Source organism: Salvelinus sp. IW2-2015, linkage group LG20 (genome assembly GCF_002910315.2).
Source record: "Salvelinus sp. IW2-2015 linkage group LG20, ASM291031v2, whole genome shotgun sequence".
Lineage (NCBI taxonomy): Eukaryota > Metazoa > Chordata > Actinopteri > Salmoniformes > Salmonidae > Salvelinus > Salvelinus sp. IW2-2015.
The window spans coordinates 72,546,421-72,572,347 of record NC_036860.1 but is presented as its reverse complement, the minus strand read 5'-3'; the positions used below and the strand labels follow the sequence as shown (position 1 = coordinate 72,572,347).

The 25,927-nt window shown below is 44.3% G+C and overlaps 3 protein-coding genes and 1 non-coding gene across 4 annotated transcripts; 2 read left to right on the top strand and 2 right to left on the bottom strand.

Annotated features, from left to right (window-relative positions):
• Positions 1-14: 14 nt before the first annotated feature.
• On the top strand, positions 15-15,353 carry LOC111980444 (myosin light chain kinase, smooth muscle). Its single transcript, XM_024011179.3, has 17 exons — positions 15-302; positions 3,661-3,816; positions 4,277-4,429; positions 4,684-4,863; positions 6,755-6,808; positions 8,106-8,230; positions 8,344-8,497; positions 8,586-8,903; positions 9,324-9,426; positions 11,731-11,934; positions 12,154-12,371; positions 12,667-12,790; positions 12,953-13,105; positions 13,241-13,370; positions 13,477-13,564; positions 13,923-14,063; positions 14,360-15,353. Exons 1-17 carry the CDS (start codon positions 128-130, stop codon positions 14,563-14,565), a joined length of 2,682 nt encoding a protein of 893 aa, XP_023866947.1. The 5' UTR covers positions 15-127; the 3' UTR covers positions 14,566-15,353.
• Positions 8,984-9,053, top strand: trnae-uuc (transfer RNA glutamic acid (anticodon UUC)). The gene has a single exon. It is a non-coding gene; the product is annotated as a tRNA-Glu (tRNA).
• LOC111980084 (complement C1q and tumor necrosis factor-related protein 9) lies at positions 14,954-17,037 on the bottom strand. Its single transcript, XM_024010752.2, has 3 exons — positions 17,026-17,037; positions 15,710-15,830; positions 14,954-15,644 (listed from the first exon to the last, which is right to left on the bottom strand). Exons 1-3 carry the CDS (start codon positions 17,035-17,037, stop codon positions 15,376-15,378), a joined length of 402 nt encoding a protein of 133 aa, XP_023866520.1. The 3' UTR covers positions 14,954-15,375.
• Positions 17,038-19,250: 2,213 nt separating this feature from the next.
• LOC111981853 (coenzyme Q-binding protein COQ10 homolog, mitochondrial) lies at positions 19,251-25,510 on the bottom strand. The gene is made up of 5 exons (XM_024013323.3): positions 25,308-25,510; positions 23,760-23,912; positions 23,301-23,493; positions 21,084-21,185; positions 19,251-19,849 (listed from the first exon to the last, which is right to left on the bottom strand). The coding sequence occupies exons 1-5, from the start codon at positions 25,409-25,411 to the stop codon at positions 19,685-19,687; spliced, it is 717 nt and encodes a 238-aa protein (XP_023869091.1). The 5' UTR covers positions 25,412-25,510; the 3' UTR covers positions 19,251-19,684.
• Between the last annotated feature and the right edge of the window lie 417 nt (positions 25,511-25,927).

Genomic DNA, 25,927 nt, shown 5'->3' with positions numbered 1-25,927 from the left:
AACTATGAGTTGGCTGTGAGTGTGAGAAGCAACAGTGACCGAGAGAGGGAGAGGATGTTTGATAAGCGGCTTGGGAAATGACTGTTTAAGTTTGTGCGTTGAATGCAGAGACATTGTGGAGCCGGACATGAGCAGTGACAGCAGCTCCAAGAAGCGATATGTATCAACCCTCAGGATGTACATCGGACCCACCAACACTTCCCCTGGGCAGGGAAAAAACATCTTGGCAACCAGTACCTCTTCTGCTACTAGGACTTCTGCTACTGCCACTAGGATTGGGATAGACACAGCCTCTAGTACAGGTAAGAGTGTGTGTTTGTGTGTGATAGTGTGTGTGTGTTCAGTGTGTGTGCGTAATGTCTGTCAGTGTGTAGTGGTGTAGTATGTGGTGGGGGGGGGGGGTCTAGGAGTGTAACTATTGACATTTCTTTCTAGTTGTTCAGGTCATCATAGTAATAGACAAGTTAGAACAGACATTTATCCCAGAGACTGCATAGCTGAGTGAACCCTAACCACACACCATGACAAAGCATTTCTCTTTCATTTTCAGACAGTATATGTGCTTGTTTTACATGACAATGATATTTATTGGTTTTGTTTCTGCTTACCAGTTTGATATTGTAGATAACATATTGTATTGGTGTTTGGACTCTGTACTTCTTGAGTACTGGCTTTTGTTTTGTCGTTGCTTCAAGTTACAGTGCAAAACGTACGCTGCCATCCAGCTAACAAAATATCTGAGATTTACTGTGTTTACTTCCTTGTACGTGCACCATCAAAGCGCATAGCATGTACAGTATTTCATGTATTTTCAGATTGCCCTAATTAGCATTGGCTTCATGCCCATTACCTGAGTGAAGGGTGCAGGAATCTACATGCCCAGTTGTTTGTGTGTGCACTTAAAGGCCTTGTGGTTCTTGATTTGAACAGCCTGAGGAAGGGGTTTGGAGAAACAAACATGAGTCCCCCCGCCCTCAGCCTCCTTTGTACATGTTTTGTGACTGTGTTTCTCTCAGAGTGCAGTATCCTAAACACCTGTAGTGTAGGATGACACTACTGTGACAGTTCCATCCGCACTGGAAAGTAAAAGGGGCGTGTAAGCAGAGTGTGAATTATATCGTGACGTTAGAGGGGGCTAACATTTTTATTTTACATTCATGGATGATGTGACGGCTAAGGCAGTTCTAGAAGGCAGATGAATTTTGGAGGCTCTGGAAGAGCGCTCACCAAATGGTCCAGAATGGAGTTCAAGCCTGAAAAGGGGAAGTGTCCAGGAACGGTACCAATTCAAGATTGGAGAGGAGACCATCCCCACCGTCAGGATGGTTATGGTCCTGGAGAAGTGCTAAAGTTCTCTGGTCTAGAGGCACCAAGGTGGTCCACGTCGAGCCTGGGGAAGTGTGAACAGCCTGGGGAATTGGTACAGGGCCGTGCTCAATGACAAAGAGAGTGTGAGGGAGATGCTCTTGCAAGCTGACACGTGGATGACATCTCTGAAGAAGAGCGGCCTGCCAGGCAAGTTTAAGGCATGTGGCTACCAACACAGGGTACTTCCCAGACTCCTCTGGCCACTGCTTGCCTATAAGGTACCTCTTTCAACAGTGGAGGCACTAGAGAGGAAAAGTAACTACTTCCTCAGGAGACGGCTGGCGGTCCCAAGAAGCTTCATCTGCCTGTACAGCACAGACAGCAAGCTGCAGCTGCCAATAAAAAAAAATTGTAGAGGAGTACAAGGCAACAAAAGCACGTCAGGCTATGATGCTGCGGGACAGCAAGGATGAGATTGTTTGCCAGGCAGAGATGGAGGTCAGGAAAAAACAGGGCAGCTGGACATGATGGAAGAGCGTGCAAGAGAGGGCACTCACCTGGCAAGAGATCTGGAACATGGAAGGGCAGCGGATTAAGTTTCTGCTTTTCTCTGTGTATGATGTGTTGCCCACACCAACAAACCTCCACACATGGGGGTTGGCAGAGAGCCCCAGCTGCACACTATGTGGATGACCAGCCAACCTGGAGCACGTGTCCTCTTGACAAGCAGCTCTGACCAATGGAAAGTTCAGGTGTCAACATGACCAAATACTGACTCGGGACTGGCCGCGGAAATCACCGCGGGAATGGAGCAAGCAAGGAGAAAGCCCAAACAACTCACCCAGGGCCCCTGTATCATCCACTTCCTCAGGCCAGGAGACAGCGCAGCAAAGGGAACAAGGACCAAAGGGATCCTTGMCACAGCAGGTGACTGGGAGATGTGGGCCAACTTCAAGAAGCAGCTTCAATTCCCAGAGAAGATAGCCAGCACAAGCCTCAGACCAGATATCGTTCTCTGGTCTAGAGGACCAAGCAGGCGGTCCTCATCGAGCTCACAGTGCCCTGGGAGGAGAGGATAGAGGAGGCACATGAGTGGAAGCTCGAGAAATACCAGTCCCTCATCCTTGTGTCAGAAGAATGGATGGAGAGCCTGGAATCTACCAATTGAGGTTGGCTGCAGGAGCGTCGCAGGCCAATCACTCTAGAGAACCCAGGGGGTGCTCAGCATTGAAGGAGTGGCAAGGAAGAAGCTAGTGGCTGTCAGCAAGCAGACAGTGTCATCCCGTTGGATCTGGCTGAAGATTAATGCCAGGGATCAATGTTAAAATGAAAATAAAGATAAAAGTTTAGTTGTTGTCAATAAATATGTGTTGTTGCATAACAAACAGATTTACAATTTAGATACTGTGAGATGTTTTAGTGCCAAGATGTTGGCTGTGTGCTACTGCTGTCTTTATACTAATTTGGTGGTCTGGTGGAGAAACACAGAGGAAGTGTCTCAGTGTTTTTGTTGCAGATGTTTTGGTTCAGGCTTATTTTCCCAATATACATGTTTGGGCTATTTGTGTCTGTGTTGTAGACAATGTAGTAGGTGTCAAGGCATGCTGGAGTCTTTCCTGTAACAGGGAGAGCTGATAAATACTCTGCTAGATGAGAGATGTGGTTAGCACATTAGAGAAGAGGAAGAACAGAAACACAGAAGCAGCGATAATGAAACGTTGTCAGTAATGCAAGATGACCTGCCAGGCAGAACACCCCGCTGTTAGTGCCGGCAGGCTGACCAAAAGTGTTTTAGCAGTTACTTTCCCCCAGGGTGAGAAAACAGAGTGGCCAAATAACACCCAAATTAGTAGGTCTCCAAGTGCTACAGTACATGTACAAATTACCTCGACTAACCTGTACCTCCGCACATTGACTCGGTACCGGTACCCCCTGTATTTAGCCTCGTTATTGTTATTTTGTTGTGTTACTTTTGATTATTTTTTTACTTTCGTTTATTTGGTAAATATTTTCTTAACTCTTCTTGAACTACACGGTTGGTTAAGGGCTTGTAAGTAAGCATTTCACGGTGAGGTCTACACTTGTTGTATTCGGCGCATGTGACAAATAAAGTTTGATCTGAGTGTTGATTGATTAACTTCAGAGCACATGCACAAAGACGTTATATGTACGTGTGGTTGTTTCACGTTGCCAAAGCAACACAGCTATAGGAGCCTGCTTATCAGGCTGTCATAGAACAGATGGCCTGCTGTATGAATTTCAAATGTCTTATGATACCCTCTGTCCCCTGACCCCCGTCCCACTCACCCCCTGTTACCCTCTCTCTCACCCCACCTGCACCATCTCATCCAGGGAACAGATGCCCCACACCTACCCCACTCAGAGGTCCGGATCCACCCCTGTTCACAGAGCCATTGGAGGACTGCTCGGCGGATGAAGGAAGTGACATCACACTCCGAGGGGTTATCACAGGAAGTCAGCCAATCAGTGTGTCCTGGCTGCACAATGGTGAGCTGAGGACAGGCCTTATTCTCCATGTCCTGCACAGTTTGGCTCTATGCCATTAAGACAATAAAAAATGTCTTCATTAAAATCAATTTCCACTGTGACATTTTATATCCATTGCCAAATGGACTTGAACGCCCAAACAGCAAGGTAAATAAAAAGCACAAATTAGTACTACCTTGTGATGTTTTTTAGTTCTTTATATATCACCACGTTAGAAGGATAAGAAACTACTTTCAAGTGATACTGCTCACGCTCCTCCGTTAACGGCTTAATTCAATTTTCATTTCAGGGTAGTGGGTGTTCACCCTCCCACATACTCCGTTTTTCTCTCTTTATGCCGGTCTCTCTCGTTCACATTCACACTCTCTGAGACGAACACACTGAAGCTGAGGACTAGTGTCAGTAGCCCGAGCTCTGAGAGCGTTTCATTGTTGCTGTATATGGGTGTTCCCGTGGGCAGGTGAGGCGGTGTTTTTTGGGGAGCCCCACTTCGATGGCAGTGAGACTAGGCTGGTGGTGAGGGAATGCCTACCTGAGGACGCGGGCGCCTACACATGTGTGGCAGAGAACCGAGCGGGCAAGACCTCCAGCAGCGCAGCAGTGTGTGTGAGAGGTAAGACAACACACACACACACAATGCTGAAGTGAGCTCAGATCACTGGCGTACCACACACAGATCAGCGAAACTGCAGTGTGCCACTGGCTCAGATGATACAGCCGGTGGCTTTATTTAGCATGAACACCAACAACACAAAGGGTTAACTGCACTGCAGTAATAGTTTAGATTCTGATGTTGTGGGTTTTTTCTTTTGTCCCTTCTGTTACGGGATATGAAACTGAAATTGTCCCCTGATGGAAACCATGCAGACTTTGAGACTATCTGCGGAGTCCTGAACGCAACTTCACACACTTCCCCTCCCCTCAACAACAACATTATGGAAAACAGAGGCTCAAAGTTACTACTGTCATCCAACAATGACAGTGTCTTCAGACAATCCAGCTCCCCAATAAGCTCTAACACCCTGAGCCCAGGAGGACCCCGAAAAGGTAAAACATGAACTCATTATAGACCATCTCTTATACCCTGAGTGGACAAAACATTAGGAACACCTTCCTAAAATTGAGTTGCACCCCCTTTTGCTCTCAGAACTGCCTCAGTTTGTTGGGGCATGGACTCTACAAGGTTTTGAAAACGTTCCACAGTTGTGTCAAGTTAGCTGGATGTCCTTTGGGTGGTGGATCATTCTTGATACACGCGGGAAACTGTTGAGCGTGGAAAAACCCAGCAGTGTTGCAGTTCTTGACACATTCAAACTTGTGCGCCTGGCACCTACTACCATACCCCGTTCAAACGCACTCAAATATTTGTCTTGCCCGTTTCCCCTCTGAATGGCACACATACACAATCCATGTCTCAATGATCCCTTAGTGACATCAATAAGGGATCATAGCCATCACCTGGATTCACCTGGTCAGTCTATGTCATGGAAAGAGCAGGTGTTCTTAATGTTTTGGACACTCAGTGAAAATCTATTTAATATTGTATACAACTCGCACGCAAGGTTATTTCTGCAAACATGCTACATTTACTTGGGCTCAATTCCAAAGACATTAATATGCTTTCTGTCCAGCACACTATGGGTTATTATGGATACCTGGTTATTTTCTCTTCATTCAGATGAACCACATCAGTCATATTTGGCATTAATCACTTCAACCAATCAATGCTTAGTTCAACAACAGAGTATCTGCATGGAAGTCTCATCCAGCCTTTGTACCGTTTCCCTTGTTCTGTATTACAATGCTGCTTTGATCCGCTCTCTCACTGCTCTCTGTCCAGCACCATGTAGGGGAAGATACAGTCCACTGTAGCGTAGTTAAACCTAGAGACAGTGGGTGTGTCCAAATACCCATACTAGCGTACTACAAACTAAAACTGCATAGTCATTTTGGCGTTTCAACTAGTAGGCAGGTAGCCTAGTGGTTAGAGCGTTGGACTAGTAACCGAAAGGTTGCAAGATCAAATCCCCGAGCTGACAAGGTAAAAATCTGTCGTTCTGCCCCTGAACACGGCAGTTAACCCACTGTTCCTGTAATTGAAAATAAGAATTTGTTCTTAACTGACTTGCCTAGTTAAATAAATAAAAACATGAACTCGTCTTTTCCAACTCATGTGTTTGACAACAACTGATAATCAGATAAATTGATCTGCTGTACCAAAATGAACGAATGACATGAGTCAACGCAATCGCGCATTAGATGACGAAATTTCGCATACTATTTAGTACGCTGGTATTCTTTAGTACGCTGGTATTTTGTCAACAGAAACTGTAATTGTTAATTTGCTACGTGAGGCTTATATGATCGAATAGAAGTTTTGCAATTGTTAGGTTGTTACGAATGCTCTGATAAGTGGACACGTGTCATTTTCAGCAACTTACCCCAAAAATACTTTATATTGGAGTTGTTCTTGTTGTCATAGAGATAAAGAACTCATCATTGATATTACCCATTTTAACATGGACGTTGCCATTGAGAGCTTCCAACATTTTAAACTAGTCAACTGGGTGGAGATTCCTATGAGTTGGGAGCAATCAGCCAATGATGAAGGAAATGGACTACTTTAAAATGGAGAAGCCCATGCTGTCACAGACACTATAATGACACAGATAAAAATATGAGCCCTCTATTTATCTCTATGGCCTGGTGTTCACACACGTATCTGCCCTCTCATTGGCTAGAATGGTCTGAGCTGATCTCGCCTGCCTTCCATATTTGAGGACATGTATTTCCATTGTTAGAGCTTTCACTCGAATATCTTGTCAATATAATAGACAATCTTTGTTTATGGTCCAGAGAGAGCTTAGCCACGCCCTCCCACATCCCTATCACTAACTACCTGCACCTGTGATCTCATCTCACATCACCTCCGTTCCAGTTCCACCAGTCTCCACAGAAGTCACGCCAAAGAAGAGAGCCAGCTCGGGGACAGGTAAGATACACACTAGTCTCTCTCTCTCCCTTCCTCTGTGAACAAGCCAAGAGCTGCACCTGTCTCTCCTTCAATGCATTTATTCTGTCTAACATTTCCAGTTGTTGTCTTTGCTTTCATCTATTGTGTTTATATCAACCCACCGCTTTTGAATCATATTTACGTCCAGCCTCGGAGACAAAAGCGACACATTTAGTTTGACCCTTTGTACTCTTCTGTTTTGTCAGTGTGTATTGTGCTGCTGTAGTGAGGGACTTTGCTCTGGGTACGGCTAGAGTGTTATCGTGTATGAACTTGGTAATGGTGTTACCAGGTAGAATCCTAAGAGGAAGTATAGTTCACACGGGTCACCAGTTGCCCATCCCTGACTTAATTGCATACTTTTGTGTAGATAACCTGTAACTTTGTCATTCGATGGTGTAGGTTTACATCGTTCAGTGGATTGCCCAGAATCTGATTTGTCATAATTGAATGTATGCTGGCTGTCCAGTCTTATCAGTTGCCCTCTAATCTGTGTGTAAGAAAGAAGAAAGTTGTTTACAAGTAGGCCAGTAAATGAATAATTTTATTCAATTTGAAATGGAGTGATTTTAAAATAGGGCTATTTGTTAGGCTAGACGGGCATCAGTTGAATGCATTCCATGGGAGGTTTTGTGGCGTCAGTCCTTCTCGTCTCAAAGAGAAAGTGCTTTATACACTCACACCAATTAAAACAGGAGTGCAACTTTATCACAGTGGTTTCAGTCAAATGTACCATACTGTCATACTGATTTGACTACTGACCAGAAAGAGGCTGTGTTCACAAAGCCCTTTGGGGCTTTGCTCTTAAAAGGATTTCTCCAATGTAATGTCAGGGTTATAAGGAAGCCATCTGTACCTGGTTATAAATGATATCTAACCATTTCTATCTTCAGCATACTTGATAACAGTATTGGCAATTCATTTACATTGAAAATGAATGTTTGGTCTGTATGCTTGACCATGTTATGGACTGGTGTGTGTGTAGGCGTTTGTAGTTGTTGGATTCTGTTGGTTTCATAAGGACTGCTGCTACTTGTGTGGTATGGCATCTGTGTTTGGTCATGAGAACCCGCCTGGAGACCCGCACACATAAACCCATACACACAAACACAACAGCCGTACAAACAAACAGAACCACTCATACACACACCATAACACTTACATGTACAAAAACACACACAGTTCTCACACGCAGTTAATAATGTTTTGTAAACAAATAATTATTGAGGCCTCTAGTGGACTCTAGTCAAATCTTGTTTTACCCTGTCTTTCACAGCCTCGTTGCAGTTTAAGGATCCCCCGTCCCACATTGAGGCACGGCTAGGAGAGACAGCCCATCTGACGTGTGCGTTCAGTGGATGTCCCCCTGTGGTGTCCTGTTGGATACGCAATAAAGAACCGGTACCAATAATATTTTCTAAAGAGTAAACAAGTATCACTAGCCTTCTTTTCATAGCCTTCTGAGCGTGTGAGTGTACAGTTTGTCTTTTTTGTCTGACTCTCTCTCTCTGTAGGTTGTAGATGGGTCTGAGTTGTGGGTAGAGAGCAGTGATCAGAGCAGTACGTTGGTGATCGCAGAGCCAGGACCTGAGCACTCAGGGCGCTACACCGTTGTAGTACGAGACCGCAAGAGCTCGGCGCAGCACACCCTCGCCCTTTCTGTCATAGGTAAATAACACTTGCAAAATATTTCTGTGCTTTGTCTGTTTTTGTGCCGAACCTGTTTGTAACCTGTACCGTGTCTTCCTGGTCCCAGAGCGGCCCCAGTCCCCAGCCTCCAGCCCTGTGGTGTCTCTCCTCTCTGTCTCTCCTCTCTGTTTGGTCCTGTCCTGGTCTGGGCCCTGCTACGACGGAGGCAGTGCTGTCCTGGGCTACGTGGTGGAGGTGAGGAGAAAAGGCCCCGCCGAGTCTGGGGGCTGGAGTGAGCTCACAGCCCATTGCAAGAGTACTTCTTACAAGGTGCGCTCCGGGCTTGAGCCTCAGGGRGAGTACTGCTTCCGGGTGAGGGCCTACAACGTGGTGGGGGTGAGCGAGCCCAGTGAGGAGTCTCAGCTTATCAAGATGGAGCAGATAGGTGAGCCATGTCGGTGTCTAGTTGATTTGGTTCCAGCAGGAGTCGTATACTGTGAACTTCATCATGTGTGGCTGTATACCGTGTGGCTCAGTTGGTAGAGCATGGTGCTTTCAATGCCAGGGTTGTGGGTTCGATTCCCACTGGGGACCAGTACAGGAAAAAGTATCCACTCACTACTGTAAGTCGCTCTGGATAAGAGCGTTTTCTAAATGATTCAAATGTCAAATCTTAATCATTCTTATTTATCACATGAACTTCATGCCTTCAGCTGCAGAGAGGAACACATTTCAACAAGATTTTTCAACTCAATCAATCTGTTTCCAGTAGATTTGTATCAATAGCGTGCATTAGGTGCATCGCTTGATGCGGCCTATGATGACTGACAGCTCATATGTCTGTCTCTGTGTGTGTGATCTGTAGCTGAGCCACAAGAGGAGGAGTCTCCTCGGACATATGAGGACGTCACCATCGACTCCACCCACAAGGTCACCGATCACTACAATGTACTGGAGAAACTGGGAGTGTGAGTATCTCCCATGAAGCATGACACAAAACACAGCAATGCAGTGTAGATAACAAAATGAGTTAAACTCACTGCCACCAGATCAGCAGGTTAGCGATAACCTCTCTTATCCTCTGGTAGGTTGACATGAACAAAGATGTCTGTTCATCTAGATAAGGGACACTCACTATCTTGTTTCATGCCAGCTCTTGTTCACAATGTTTTTCAAGTGAAAAAAAATGTTCCCTCCCCTCTGAAATGTCAAAGACATGGCTGATCTGGCCTTGACAAAAACACTTGTTGGTTCAGTGTTTAGTCAACAGAGAGGGGAATAGTGCGTCACAGAGCATAGAGGAGAGAGAAGTGTTCAAACAGGCATGTAGCAAACCTGATCATCTCCGTTTAGTCAGAATAAGGGATGTGGTTTAATTTTCTGACCCACTCACTCTATCATATCTTTTACACGTGTATGTATCTCTACTAACACCTAGCTCTCCCTCCTCTGAACTCAGACAACTCTCTGCCTTCATACTGTACAAGTGATTTAGTGGTTAGGACCATAGAATATAGTCTTTTAATTCTAGTACTGTGGTTAGGACACAGGGTTTTTTCCTGACCATGACATCCCTAGTGAAACCTCCAGAGTTTTTCCTGGTCAGGTCACATGGTCAGGGATAACCCCCGAGACAGCAATCCTTCCTTTACATTCCTGGGCAGATCTAGGTCAGATCTCTATCTCAGATCTCCAGATGGAGAAAGTTGTTCTGGAGCCATGGTTATACAGACGGTTTGGCACCGATTTACCATTGCATTATGGTCCATGGGGTTCACAGCTCTGTGTGTCTATGTATATCTATAGCAAAATACAGATCCATCCCACGAGGCCATTCAATCCAGCCAGCGGGAGGTTTGAGTATTTATACATTTTGGGGGGATATTATGATTATTATAGGTTAAAAAAACACTCCGGGCGACTCTTGAACATCTAAAACTAGATATAAAGTTTGTAGAAATTATAATGGACCGATATAACTGCCATTCTTCTGGGCCGCAAATTTATTTTGACAAACAAATCGCGGGTCCCTTTGTTGAATTTTTAAATCCAGATGTGGCCCTCGAGACAATGTTTGCCCAGCCCCCTACACACATTCATGTGATCATAGACTGATTCTGATTTGTAGGGACAAAAGAGTCTCATCAATCCATTGCATGGATGGCAATATTAATACAAAGCAACTATATTAGTGTATGTGTAAAGTAGTTAAACGACTCTGCTGGCCATACTTATTCTTCCCCTGCCACCTGTAGGGCCAAAACCGTAAAAGCTACCGACACCAAAACAACTTTCAAATGTGCAGGCTGACCCCCCCCCCCCAAAAAAAACGTTTTGATACCACTTCTACTTTTCAGCTCTATAGGCTTGAATTGGAGGTATTTAGCTACGCTACTGCTCCTGAACCATTTTTAAAACTACCAACAACAAAACTACTAACATTTGCAGTGGTACTGTTGGTAAAAAAACGAACGTTTTGATACTACTTATACGTTTCACACTACCACACTGTTTGCATGAATCCCAATGGATTTCAGGGGTAATAGACTTGGATGGGAAAAATGTACTACTAGTCCTCCACCGTTTAAGCTAGAAACGCCATTCAAAGTTTAAAACGCGCAGACCGGTCTGGAATAGGTTGCTTGTATACTGACCACAACCACGCAACTACTGACCACCGCTACAAACCCCACCCTGACGTTGACATGTGCAGTCTGACTCAATATAGATGCCTTCAACACAACTTTTTGCTATCATTCCTACTTCATCAACTATAAAGCTGGTTGTATCCCCATTCATTTCAATGGCGGAAAGCAGTCTTCAACATGAACTGAAATCAGTGTCACAACTTTTAGACAAAACATGTTGAGAGCTTAAAAACACTTTATATGGCTTATGATGATATACTGTAGTGCTCCCTCTACCCTACTATAACCCATTATAGTAACTCCACACCTACAGCCAATCCAAAATGGGTCACTATCACTAACCTGTAGCCTATGAAAAATCTATTCAAATCAAATCAAGTTTATTTTATATAGCCCTTCGTACATCAGCTAATATCTCGAAGTGCTGTACAGAAACCCAGCCTAAAACCCCAAACAGCAAGCAATGCAGGTGTAGAAGCACGGTGGCTAGGAAAAACCCCCTTGAAAGAGTTATTACTACCATTATTACTACAACTTCTTTCATTACTGTGAAAAACACCTAAAGAGGAGCAAGCAAACCACATGTTCTCGTTAATGACGTCGATCCCCTGTGACACTCCACAGGGGGAAGTTTGGCCAGGTGTTCAAACTGACTCACAAGGAGACGGGCCATGTGTGTGCCGGAAAGTTCTACAAGGGCCGGCGGGCCAAGGAGAGGGAGGCGGCCCGTAAAGAGATCGAGCTGATGAACTTCCTGCACCACCCCAAACTGGTCCAGTGTCTGGGGGCCTATGATCTCAAGCCAGAGATGGTCATGGTCATGGAGTTGTAAGTATAGAATCTAGACAACAACCATTGACCACAATACAACCATTGACCACAATACAACCATTGCCCACAATACATGGCAGTGGAAGCCATAGAGCCCTGTAGAAGTAAATGCATGACGTCCGCAGTCACTAATGTGAATGGAGTTCATTTGAATTGAGTTGGATTGAATCAAATTGAAAATACAACCTTATTGATCCTGTGATTGTTTGTGTGCAGCATTGGCGGCGGTGAGCTGTTTGAGCGTATAGTGGACGACAGCTTTGTGCACACGGAGCCGGCCAGTGTGCACTACATGCAGCAGATCGTGGAGGGGATGGGCTACATGCACCAGAAGAACATCATCCACCTGGACCTGAAGCCTGAAAACATAGTGTGTGTTGACCACACTGGCACGCACATCAAGATCATTGACTTTGGCCTGGCCAGCAAGCTGGGTGAGTGTGGGGCTGGCTGAGGGACAGAGCCAAGGGTGTTGCAGGTTTTGGAAACATTGTTGGTTTGCATTGCAACATCTGGAAAGTGAATGTCTGCCTCTGTGTTCACTATGATATATATATATATGGGCTGTGTCTTAAATGGTACCCTATTACCTATTTAGGGAATAACTTTTGATCAGGGCCCATAGGGCTGTGTTGAAAAAGGCCCTGGTCAAAATTAGTGCACTATGTAGGGAATAGGGTGTCGTTTGGGATGCATCCTCATTACCCTGAGGTGTTGTCTGTCCTCCAGACCCCTCCACTCCCCTGAAGGTGATGCACGGGACACCAGAGTTTGTGGCTCCAGAGGTGATTGGCTATGAGCCTGTTAGCTTAGCTACAGACATGTGGAGCATTGGAGTCATCTGCTATATATTGTGAGTACTAAGGCAATTTTCTATTTCATTCATTCTCAATTAGACATTCTTCTCTGCCTACAACAGGGCTTGACAAAATTGAGCTTTTCTGCCACCTAGTGGCCATACATTGCTATTGCTCATATCAAGTTGAAATGCGTGTGTCTGCATGCGTGTGTTCAGACTGAGTGGTGAGTCTCCCTTCCAGGGTAACAGTGAGGCAGAGACCCTGGCCTTGGTGACTGGTGCTCAGTGGGAGTTTGACGAGGAGAGCTTCGACGAGATCACTGACCAGGCCAAAGACTTCATCAGCTCCCTGCTCAACAAGGAACCAAGGTCTGGGACAACACCATATTCCATATACCTGTACCAATATATAGTCTCTGAGTGACTGTCTATGGATGAGCCTAGCTCTGTCTCCCTTCTAACCGCCCATCTGTCCTCTAACCCTCTCTATCTGTCCCCAACCAGGCGCAGGATATCCTGTGAGGAGGCTCTGGTCCACTCCTGGATAGCTGAGCCCATCTCAGCAGACCCCAGCACCACCAAGTGTCTCTCCAAGGAGAAGATGAAGAGATACCTCGCCAAGCAGAAGTGGAAGGTAAGTAGTGGGTTCCCCACCAGGAGGACACTTTGTATTTTACTACATTTCATCATCCCCCAGTTGGTGTGAAACTGACTGAAGCCTCTCTGTGTATCTCCTGTAGAAAACAGGGAAAGCCCTGCTGGCGCTGAAGAGGATGGCTCTGCTGTCTAAAGCCGATGGGCCTGGCTCTCCCACCACCCCTGCAGAAGGTGAGACCTCCCTCCATACTTCCAAAACCTGCCATACCCAATACAAACCATGTCAGTTTCTCATAACCCTACCATTCCTCATGTGATGTACAGAGGTGCAACTTTTCATTCTGAAATTGCATTTTTGTCCCCCACAGTTTTATAGTTGGAATGTGATACAAAATGAGGCAACGATGTGCTTTAGTACCATGCAAACCCACTTCTAAAACCAAAGTTGCGCCCCTAGTGATATATGACCCTGTTAGACCTGTCAACCAGATGAGCGCCACGCATACCTTTGGTTGACTTGTCCTCAGTCTGGCTGACCAGGCTATGGACTCTGATGTGAGCCTTGACCCTGCTGTCTGACCCCTGACAGACAGCCCCCTGAGTCCTGAGGCAGAGCAGGCCCTGCAGTCTCTAGAGGTCAAACTCCAGGGGGTGCCCCAGTTCTCCCTGACCCCAACGGACCAGACTGCCTCCCAGGGCTCCACCGCCCGCCTCTCCTGTCACCTCACAGGTACCTACCTATACACCGCATTACACGACAAACAGCTTCCATCTCGATCGCTTTATTAGACATGTTTGGTTGACCGAATTACACGTTCAGCTGGGGCTTGTAAAGATTTTAAATGCTTTGTTTTAAAGTTGGACATTGATTAAGAGCAATCATGCCTTACTAAGTCCCTTGCTCAAGGCCACATCCTGCTGTGTAATACACGTTAAGCTTTTTAGTTCAAGTGTGTAACTACATTCCATTCCTCAGCTCTTGTCATTGGATGTTTCCTCTCTCACCCATCTGACCTTTCCTTTCAGGGTATCCTGACCCAGAGGTGGTGTGGTTGAGGGGTGAGGAGCCTCTGGAGGAGTCATCCCGGGTGCAGATAGAGTATGAAGAGGATGGGCTCTGCACCCTGGTCCTGGTCCAAGTTGGGCCAGAGGACTCGGATGTTTACACCTGTAGGGCCACCAACGACCAGGGGAAGGCACTGTGTTCAGCCAAACTCATAGTAAAGGAATAGGTTTGTTCAGAACTGTGAATACGTACTGAAACACAAACAAGCAGATGTGCAGAAATTCAGACGCCCATGTTTGTGAAATGTCTTTCAAACATTCCAGATAATGTTGTGTAGCGCTTAAACCACTAAACTCTGTACATTACGGCTCTTGTGAAACAACTCTTTGAAAACCTCTAAGTCCTGCTAGTTATTTTGGACATGCGTACGGGTTTGAAAATAATAATCCTGTGAATTAAGACTACTGTCAATAGAGTAAGTGTCTTAATAGTAAAGGAATCTTTTTGCACCAAGTATGGTTGTTAAACATTTGCCAGATGCAAGTTTAATGTGCATGTATTGTAACCGCTATGAATTTGGAATCATTTATTTTTCCCAGTGAACCCAGTTTCCCAGTTGCCTCTAAGACCAATGGATTCTTATTTTTACAGTTATGTCCACCAGATGACAGCATATTCTTTTGAAAAAGAGTTTGTCTTGTGGTGGAACACCAGCCTTGTGGAAAGTGTGACAAAAGACAGGAAGCATAATTCCACAGCATTGTAACCCCACTGTGTGCTACAGATGACTATTTTATGTCTACTAATTTAAGGGCTGGATTCAATCCATATCGCCGAAACTCTGCGCTGAGTGTGCTTGAAATTTTAAAGGTGATTTCCAATTGAGCCGGTTTGCTGTAAATGCAGTTGCCACTGACATTGCCTTTAAATGTCAATCGGGCTACAACGCGGAACTTCTGCGATACGGATTGAATACAACCCTTATATAAAAAATAAAGTAATTTCAACCATTTAGCTGTTGAAATGTGTTCCATGTTTACATGGGGAAGAGCAGGAAGCCGCTGCAGTACATGGTGTCGTCATAGACCAGCCTGTTAGCCTGTAACTCAACATAGACATTATCTCCCACCTCCAGAGGAATGACCACTGCGTCGCTGCCACGGGCATCGGTTCCTACAGTGTCCCAGACAGACACCAGCCTCTGGCCATTCTTTGTCAAGCACACCACAGAATTAGGAGGGGTGTTCAGGTTGTTCATCATGAAACGGAAGTAGTACATTCCTTTGACTGTGGCAGTGAAGATACCTGTAGGGACATAGCTTAGTTTCTAAACACAACACATGATGCAACACACACAGAATATCTAGTACCTGTGGCAGGGTTGTAGGAGCTGCCGGTGTTTGAGAAGACCTTGTACTGCAGGGGAATGGGAGTGGTGAAAGGTCCAATGTGCCCAGTGCTCGTCTCCCGGAGAGTTGCAGAGAAGGCCACCTGAGAGAGATACAGGATGGATGAGATCTATATTGAACTGTCAGTTGTAATAATGTCAAAGATCAGAGGCTGTTAGAAAGTTAAATATAGGATAATCCCTGTAATATACAGAAGCAATGGGTGGATAGGAGGTCGGTGACACCTGAAAAGTGCTATATTACCTCCAGTTAGTCTCTTCAGCTCCTCCACTTCATTCTCACTGGTTTGTAACCGGGTCTCCATGAGTCGCAGTTTCTCCCACGTGACTCCTAGTTTCTCTCCTCTAAATTGGTTAACCAGAGAACCAGTGTCAGATGGGTAGCATTCATTGCTGTGGTCTCCCTGAGAGAGAGATAGACAGCGGCATAGTGGCAGAAAAAAAGACTGCAATACAATTCATTCTCAAACTCATGTTCTTCTGAAACCTTTCCTGAAGTACAGTTCTGTGTTGTTTCTCAGCCTAGTCTTTATAAATATGCTATCAGGAAGTAGGAACTATTACATTTTTCTGAGATGTTCTAAACACTTTTTTTTTTTTTTTTTTACAGTACTTACTGGTCCTTCAGGTTTTGGGCAGGTGAGCAAATGGGCGTGACATTCTGATAACCCATTGTCTTCCTCCAGTTACAGTTTTTCTTGATTTCTAAAACACTTTGAACGAAACTGGGGTCCACTTGATCTCCATCATAACCTAATGAGCACAACAGTAGTCATTTCTCATTGCTTTCACACACAGTGCAAATGCTCAGCACATTTTTGCAAAACACTAAACACAACTCTTTACAAAAGATGGAAAAGTCAGTTGAGTAAATCATGACTAAACAAAAATAAAACATTTGGTCACAGCTGATACAAATTACTACCATGAATGTGAACCTCTTCTGCACGTGTGCAAAACTTCTTTGCACAATTATTCAATAAGTCCTTGAAGACAATTTAAGCTTAAAAGTGTGGTCGGATGCTTTATATGGAGCGTGTGACACCATGCAGAGGCCAAATAAAGTACTGCATCGCTGTGCGCCTCTCAAATTTTGTAAAAGCTCCTTTTAACTCTGCATTGACACGATTGGTTGACGGTAGGTGGGGGTGTGAGGTCCTGTATTCACACAAACTCGCTTCCTTCAGAACAGCTCTGCTCTGTGAAGCGCAAAAAGTAGGTTTGCTCTGACTTGTGAGGAGGCCACATGACAGTAAGTGCTGTACGGCCAACACTGACGTCGTTGACCATGCCAGCACCTGTTATTCATGCATAAAAGAGGTCACCTCTGAGTTGCTGTTTACCAACATTGGACCAAGTAAAAGGTGCTAGCTACATGGTCAGTCCAATGTCTGCATTGGCCGTGATACAGCCTCTGCAGAAGTCAGGGCATTCATACTTCTTGCGCTTAGAGAAGCAGAGCAGCTGAGCAAGAGCTGTTGTGATGGAAGTTGTCAAAGGAAGTGAGTTTGTGTTTATACAGGAACTCTCGCCCCCACCTACCATCAATGAATCATGTCAATGCGGAGCTATACGGCATGCCCCCAGAGGCTCCACAGTTGTGTCAGAGCCTCCGACCACAAATCCACATCAAGCATACATTGGCTTGAGAGGCCGAGGGCAAAGGAAAGGTAGAGTGATTTGTTTGGACACATGCTCAAGCAATCAAGGAAAAACTGTAAATGCATCATCTTTCTAAATGAATATCTCATGATCAATACAATGGCCAATAGCATATTCAGCTACTCATTATGTCCACTAGAAAGCAACCTATTCATTGGAGGAAGAGAAGTGAATGTTTGGCTTTTTCAGTGGCTTGATAAGACACATATCGGCTGGGAAAAGTGGATTATAACAGGGAAGTAATTGATACTGTAGCCCTACATAATGTTGTTTGAACCAGTTATGAGAGGATGAATGGGTAAGGCCATCACTACACTTATTTTGGTCATGCATCCCTGTCGGGAGACAAGGCTTCTAGGAAGAGGGGGGGGGGGGGGGGAGGTCATAAAGGTGTCACTTCAACTCCGAGGTGGACTAGGTCAGATGGTTTAACAATCAATCCATCAAATTATGCCAATAGTGTTTTAACATTGCAATATCAAATTTATATAGCACTTCTTTCATCAGCTGATATCTCAAAGTGCTGTACAGAAACCCAGCCTAAAACCACAAACAGCAAGCAATGCAGGTGTAGAAGCACGGTGGCTAGGAAAAACTCCCTAGAAAGGCCAAAACCTAGGAAGAAACCTAGAGAGGAACCAGGCTGAGGGGCGGCCAGTCCTCTTCTGGCTGTGCCGGGTGGAGATTATAACAGAACATGGCCAAGATGTTCAAATGTTCATAAATGACCAGCATGGTCAAATAATAATAATCACAGTAGTTGTCGAGGGTGCAACAAGTCAGCACCTCAGGAGTAAATGTCAGTTGGCTTTTCATAGCCGATCATTGAGAGTATATCTACCGCTCCTGCTGTCTCTAGAGAGTTGAAAACAGCAGGTCTGGGACAGGTAGCACGTCCGGTGAACAGGTCAGGGTTCCATAGCCGCAGGCAGAACAGTTGAAACTGGAGCAGCAGCACGGCCAGGTGGACTGGGGACAGCAAGGAGTCATCATGCCAGGTAGTCCTGAGTCATGGTCCTAGGGCTCAGGTCCTCCGAGAGAGAGAAAGAGAATTAGAGAGAGCATACTTAAGTTCACACAGACACCGGATAAGACAGGAGAAATACTCCAGATATAACAGACTGACCCTAGCCCCCCAACACAAACTACTGCAGCATAAATACTGGAGGCTGAGACAGGAGGGGTCAGGAGACACTGTGGCCCCATCCAATGATACCCCCGGACAGGGCCAAACAGGCAGGATATAACCCCACACACTTTGCCAAAGCACAGACCCCACACCACTAGAGGGATATCTTCAACCACCAACTTACCATCCTGAGACAAGGCCGAGTATAGCCCACAAAGATCTCCACCACAGCACAACCCAAGAGGGGGGGGCTCCAACCCAGACAGGAAGACCACGTCAGCGACTCAACCCACTGAAGTAACGCACCCCTCCTAGGGACAGCATGGAAGAGCACCAGTAAGCCAGTGAATATGCTACAGGGTTTAAATTCAAATGATTGTCATTCATCTCTTGGCAAATAGCCTAAAAAGTGTCAGGTCAGTTTAAAATCAGTCTTCAGGTGTTTTGTGTTGTGTTCCTTCCTGGCTCTTACACAACTAATTCTCAAGTCATGTGCCTTCCTGGAACTGTCCTGATGGAACAGGTTTACTACAGGACAACTTTCTCTTACTGGAGCCAAGTTGTTCTCTTGGCTGTTGAAACAAGACTTTCTACACATCTGTAATCCTACCAACTTTAACCTAGCTCCATCTTGACGATTACCGTAACCAACAATGAACAGAAGACACGCAGTTGACAACACATTCAAGATAAATGCATGAGGCACAAAGAGTTTATCAAAATATGAGCTTTTTAATTATTTTCCAGTCACACACCAAAAAAGTTGCATTAGTGTCAGAAGAAAAAGCTGACCGCTCAGATGTTTTTGAACACCGCAAAGGAGTCACTTCATCTTCTGTAACGTATAGAAGGTCCCTTTCAAACATGAACATTTGAACAACAAACATCCACTTCCATCCCAAATAAAAAATAGTATGTACATTCAAGTAAATTCAAGTTTCTGTAATGCAAATAAATAGGTGCTTTTGTGTACATAAGAACAAAATCCAAAAGAGAAGACCCAGTCTCTTGCAGAAGGCATTCCATGTTGAAATTGAGTGGTGAGGGGTTTCAGGTGGTGGTGAGGGTTTTCAGGTGGTGGTGAGGGTTGTAGGGAGTGAGACTTAGTCCATGTGTCGGTGAGTGAGGGGCCAGGTAGGGGTCTTCTCATGCTGCCCGCCTCCTTGTTGGCACCTCCTGGTGGGGACCGCGGTGGCCCCCATATAGCTTGGCTGCCCTCGACTCAAAGGCGTTCACCATCTGCTTCACCACCTCGTCAAAGAACAGGGTGGCCAGCTGGGAGTGCAGCGGGGACCTGAACTCGAAGGATACCTGAAGAGTGAAGGGGAGAAAATAATAAGTACACTCAAATTCCATGCTGCTGACACAAGTTTACCTATCCATCTGAGGAATATTGTTTCCTTTGAAAACAGTGCTCATATCCAAAACGAGGGACCACCATCTGTATTCCTGTTAAGAGAATTTTGTTCTCAAGGTACATAACCCAATTTAATTATATTCCTCAGTCTGAAAACCAGAATTTGTAAGATCCTGGTCGAATGAAACAGACGGAGGCCCAGCTAAAATAGTCAAAAAGGTTTATTCACGGGAACGTTCTAAAGTCAAGAATACAAAACAATTCATTTTATACTGACTTCTCACGCCCACACATTCACAAAACCATACACACAAACATACACACACACAATGTCCTGCTACGCACACACTGTCTCACTACCCAGCCGACAGAGATCAGTGACCTTGTCCTTGACACGTACTCCCCGTTCTCTCCCAAATCTCTAGTCAGGTCGTTACCAAGCTCAGACAGTCTGTGTTTATAATACCATAAAGACATATTGTTTTACCCTAATTCTGACTAGGACTACACATTTATTGATTATGATTTGATACATTCTAATCACTTCCATACAATTATATGTTTCAGGGCAGAATATTCTAATCATTCAATTAACCGATAATTCTCACCTATCAATTCCTGATTTAATGGCTGGCTGACAGACAGACAATGAACTCATTCCATTCCGCACTATTCATTATTCCTGCCAAGTCATCCTAAGGCCTTTATTAAATGAGGCTGTCCAAAAGACAGTCTGTCCTCCATCTCCCAAATCCCACTACAGGTAACCTGTCCCAATATCTGGGTCACGAAGTTCCTTGACAGGGAGTAGAGAGGGAGAGATATCGCTATGACCTCTCTGGTCAGCTATGTGAAGAGGCAAGGAACACTAACAACTACTGGATAGAAATAAAACCTAAATTGCCTTTACTCAACTTCTTCCTTCCAAAAAAAGTATCTTTATAGGTTGCGAGAAGTGCAAAGCCTGGTGTAAAACTAGCCCCCTGGCAGGCAATTTGATCTCAAGCCCTTAAGTTCATTAGTAATCACTCATGTTCGCGTGAACATCGACGTAACATTCATAAATGTTAACTACACTAAGACGACGTGTACTTCAGTGGGCTATTATCTGACCTTGCCGACTTTAAGGTCTCAGGCTGACACCAAATGAAAGCGAACTGTTCTGGTGGACAAAATGGTGGTACTCACATGGAAGTCGATGTTGCAGGAGTCTGGTTGGTCCTCGGCTGCAGGTGCAAACCTCCATATCGTCTCCAGGTGGCTGAAGAGGGATCCGTCTGTACACACGGCCTGTGAGACAACACGCACACTCATTACACACTGCTCTTGTCCAGGACATGGCCCCAGACAACGCCTCTCTAATCCTTGCTCTATGGACGTAGGAGCACAATGTTAGCAGCTAGGAGGAGGATCTAATCAATGTATTACAGACGATTTAACCCATTCAGCCGGTCCCATAGTACATTTGAATCCCACAAGTTACAGTACTGAAATTTCACATGATATGCCTTCAGAAAGTATTCACACCCCTTGACTGTTTCCACATTTTGTTGTGTTACAGCCTGAATTTAAAATGAATTACATTGGGATTGTGTCACTGGCCAACACACACAATACCCCATAATGTCAAAGTAGAATTAAGTTTAGAAATTTGTACAAATTTATAAAAACGTAAAGCTGAAATGTCTTGAGTCAATAAGTATTCAACTCCTTTGTTACAGCAAGCCTAAATAAGTTCAGGAGTAAAAATGTTGCTAAACAAGTCACATAAGTTGCATGGACTCACTGTCTGCCATAGTGTTTAAGGGAACCTATTGGTAGATGGGTAAAAAAAAGAAAAGAATAAGCAGACATTGAATATCCCTTTGAGCATGGTTTTGTTATCAATTACATTTTGGATGACGTATCAAATCAAATTTTATTTGTCACATACACATGGTTAGCAGATGTTAATGCGAGTGTAGCGAAATGCTTGTGCTTCTAGTTCCGACAATGCAGTAATAACCAACAAGTAATTTAACCTAACAATTCCACAACTACTACCTTATACACACAAGTGTAAAGGGATAAAGAATATATACATGAGCGATGGTATAGAACAGCATAGGCAAGATGCAGTAGATGGTATAGAGTACAGTATATCCATATGAGATGAGTAATGTAGGGTATATACACATAAAGTGGCATAGTTTAAAGTGGCTAGTGATACATGTATTACATAAAGATGGCAAGATGCAGTAGATGATAGAGTACAGTATATACATACGAGATGAGTAATGTAGGGTATGTAAACATTATATTAAGTGGCATTGTTTAAAGTGGCTAGTGATATATTTTTACAATACAAAGATACAGGTGTCCTTCCTAACTCAGTTGCCAGAGAGGAAGAGAACCGCTCAGGGATTTCACCATGAGTCTAATGGTGACATTAAAACAGAGAGTTTAATGGCTGTGATAGGAGAAAACAGACAATGGATCAACAACAGTGTAGTTACTCCACAATATTAACATAATTGACAGAGTAAAAGGAAGCCTGTACAAAATAAAATATTCCAAAACTTGCATCCTGTTTGCAATAAGGCACTAAAGTAAAACTGCAAAAAGTGGCAAAGAAATCAATTGTATGTCCTGAATACAAAGGGTTGTGTTTTCCCCAAAACATAACACGTCACTGTGAACCACTCCACATATTTTCAAGCATGGTGGTGGCTGCTTTATGTTATGAGTATGCTTGTCATTGGCAAGGACTAGTGAGTTTTTTAGAATAAAAATAAACAGAATAGAGCTAAGCACAGACAAAATCCTACAGGAAAACCTGGTTCAGTCTGCTTCCCAACAGACACAGAAAAGAATTCACAACATTCAGCATGACAATAGCATAAAACGCAAGGCCAAAGAACACAGTGAATATTCCTGAGCGGCAGAGTTACAGTTTGACTTAAAAATCGTCTTGAAAATCTATGGAAAAACTTGGAAATGGCTGTCTAGCAATGATCAACAACCAACTTGACAGAGCTTGAAGAATTAAAAAAAATAATGTGCAAATATTGTACAATCCAGGTGTGCAAAGCTCTTAGATTTACCCAGAAAGACTCACAGCTGTAATCACTGCCCAAAACGATTCTAACATATGTTGACATAAAAATTAAATACAGAAATATATAATTTATCAATTTGCAAAAATATCATGTTTTCACTTTGTTATTATGGGGTATTCTGTGTAGATGGGTAAGAATTATTATTTTTTATCCGTTTTGAATTCAGATTGTAACAAAATGTGGAATAAGTCAAGGGGTATGAATACTTTCTGAAGGCACTCTAAATAGGGCACAATTTCCATATTGATACAGGATGTCTACCCTCTCCTTGCTATAAACCGTGTTGTACAATGTTATCCGGGCTTACCCTGACTTGGTGGTTTGGGACAACCGTGACCTCCGAGGTGTAACGCTCCACGATGGGAGGGAACCCAATCTCCAGCTGGGCCCGGACATCCCCGTTCCTTCCCTTCACGACCCGGGACTTCTTACACCAAGGGACAAAGTGCTGGTACTGGTCCACACTGGCCACCACACTGTACATCTGCTCTGGAGTGTACCTGGATGGGGAAGGAGAGGGTGATCCATCAAGAAGATGCTCAAAGGACTACTCATGTACACTTGAAAAATAATAAGTCAGGAGTAAACATTGGACTGTGATATAGGAAAGATACAATATGCACCGGTCTATTTCAATCCAACCACATGTTAACTGAAGGGTTTCGAAGTTGAGAATTGGAAAGTGGGGCTTTAGAATCACCTCTGGTCAACAGGGGCTGACAAGACAGAGGGGCAGAGAGGAGTTGTGTATGTGATGATGTCTCACCCTAGTGTGCGGCTCTCAGAGTACTCCATCCTGCGGGCAGTGATGGAGGCAGCCAGGTTAATGAAGCTGCGGGAGGGTGTGGTTCGGAGGAGGGGGGAGGACAGCAGAAGGGTGGCACGCCGTGCTGACAGGGCCCCACAGCTGCCCAGGTGTCTGGGAGGAGGAGAAGAGGGAGAAAATGTGTTAATCTTTGGTAAAGCATACTGGTCTTATGCTCACATAGGTTAAGTCACCTGCTGTAGCGAATTTCTTTTTGATAGTCAATCTTTCCAAACTCCAGAATAAAAAAAATAACAGTTTTAAAGTATCATAACAAAGACGATCTAAATTATTTTGTCCCAATTTGGTGAAAATAGTCTTGTTGTGTGTTTAAATCCCAAACTTAAAAACAATGAGATCAGATCAAGCCCTTTCAAAGAGCTCTATAACTTCCACTATGTAGTAGGCCTATCTAAAATGGTTACTGAACTCAGACGAATTTGATGGATAAAGTAAGACACCTGCGGGGTATGAACAGAGCATGTTGACTGCACCGTGTGTAGGAGCCTAGAAGACCTGCCAGAGGGACCCCCTTCCTCTCTCAGTCCTGTGACTCAAGTGACTCAACATTCCAATACAACATCTCACATTGGCCCGCTCAAAAAACATTGCCATACAAAATATCTCACTGCTTCAAAAATGAAACCCCCAGCTTCTAGCCAAATTGATAGCCTTCCCTACATAATCACCTAGGCCAGTCCTTCCTGAACTTTTTCACTCATGCCCCCATTGCCACGGGAAGATGTTTGCGGTGGCGTGAGCTGCAGATGGCTGTATCGCACCCCTAATACAGGAGTAGTAAAGGCCTAAATATTTTTTTTTAAGGGGGCCCTACTTCCCACGGATATGCATGCCCCCCTTTCATCATGAGGGAACATCTCCTGCCCCCCCCCTTCAAATGTGTATTCTAAACATAATACAGAGGAATGATTGATTCTGCTGGTCAGAGTCTGGGAGACAGGTAGGCTGCCTCTTACTGGGGAGAGAAACAGACATTTTGGAGCCTACTGCCTGACATTCAGATAAACAGACATTTTCTAATTCTGTAGCCGAATGTACGCCAATAAAGGACAAACCGTTAACAATCGCGAGATGTGCATCTTGTCACTTAGCAATAGAAACTTTCTCCATTTGGATATTTTTTTCTTTTTCCATAATTCTTAACATGTTCAATTGTACTGCACTATTATTTGTTCCAAATTAGCTCAGGATTTTACCAAACTTTAATTGTAACCGGAAATCCATCTAAATTCTCTACATTTTTTGTTTTGTTTCTTATTTTGTTAGTTTATCATCTACCTCTCTGCTGCCCCCCTGCAAACCCTAGGGGGAGCGTCTCAGATTTAAAACATATTATTTTATGTTAAAAAAAAATATTGCCGTTCTATTCAACCATTGTGAAAAATAAATAAGCCACAGGCTACAGTTGGTGAATGATCCAAACAGTCTACACGCCGCCGGTTTTCGTAAACATGCTGGAGGATCGCTCACCGGCATTTTTGCACTTACCTGATATTTGTTCTGTTGGGATTTCCTCGTATAACTTTTGAAGAGTGTACTTCAGACATCTCAACCAGTGCCCGGAAAAGAAGAGGGGTGGTTTTGATGGCCATGCTAGAGGTTTGTGGAAATGCAAATTCTCAAAAGTTTGAAGAGAAGCGTTTACTCCTCGGCTTTGTCCAAGGTCTGCTATAAAATCATGTGTCACTCAGGTTGCATAAGTTGGACCAATAATGTATGACGTGAGGGGGGTGGGGTCTATGTCAGACAACCAATCGGAAGGAAAGATAGGAGTGTTATAGGCTATTGAGTATTCAGGTTTGATCAATCAGTCATCATGCTATAAATTCCCATACAGACCATTCATTATTTTGGGTAGTTTCAGTTTTTTCTGTTCGTCATAGAGAACTGTATCTCTCTCTCTCTCTCTCTCGCACACACACGCACGCACGCACGCACGCACTCTCATTCCAGTTGCCTACTGCAGGTATTAAAACTATTTGCGCGATCAGTTTTCGATATCGCTCATTTGCACTTCACGTCAATGATATCATGTCAGCGTGTGGGACTGTGGGTCAATTAACCTTGTCGGATGGGGCGCCCTGATTCTAGTTTGTGAGCTAGGCAGG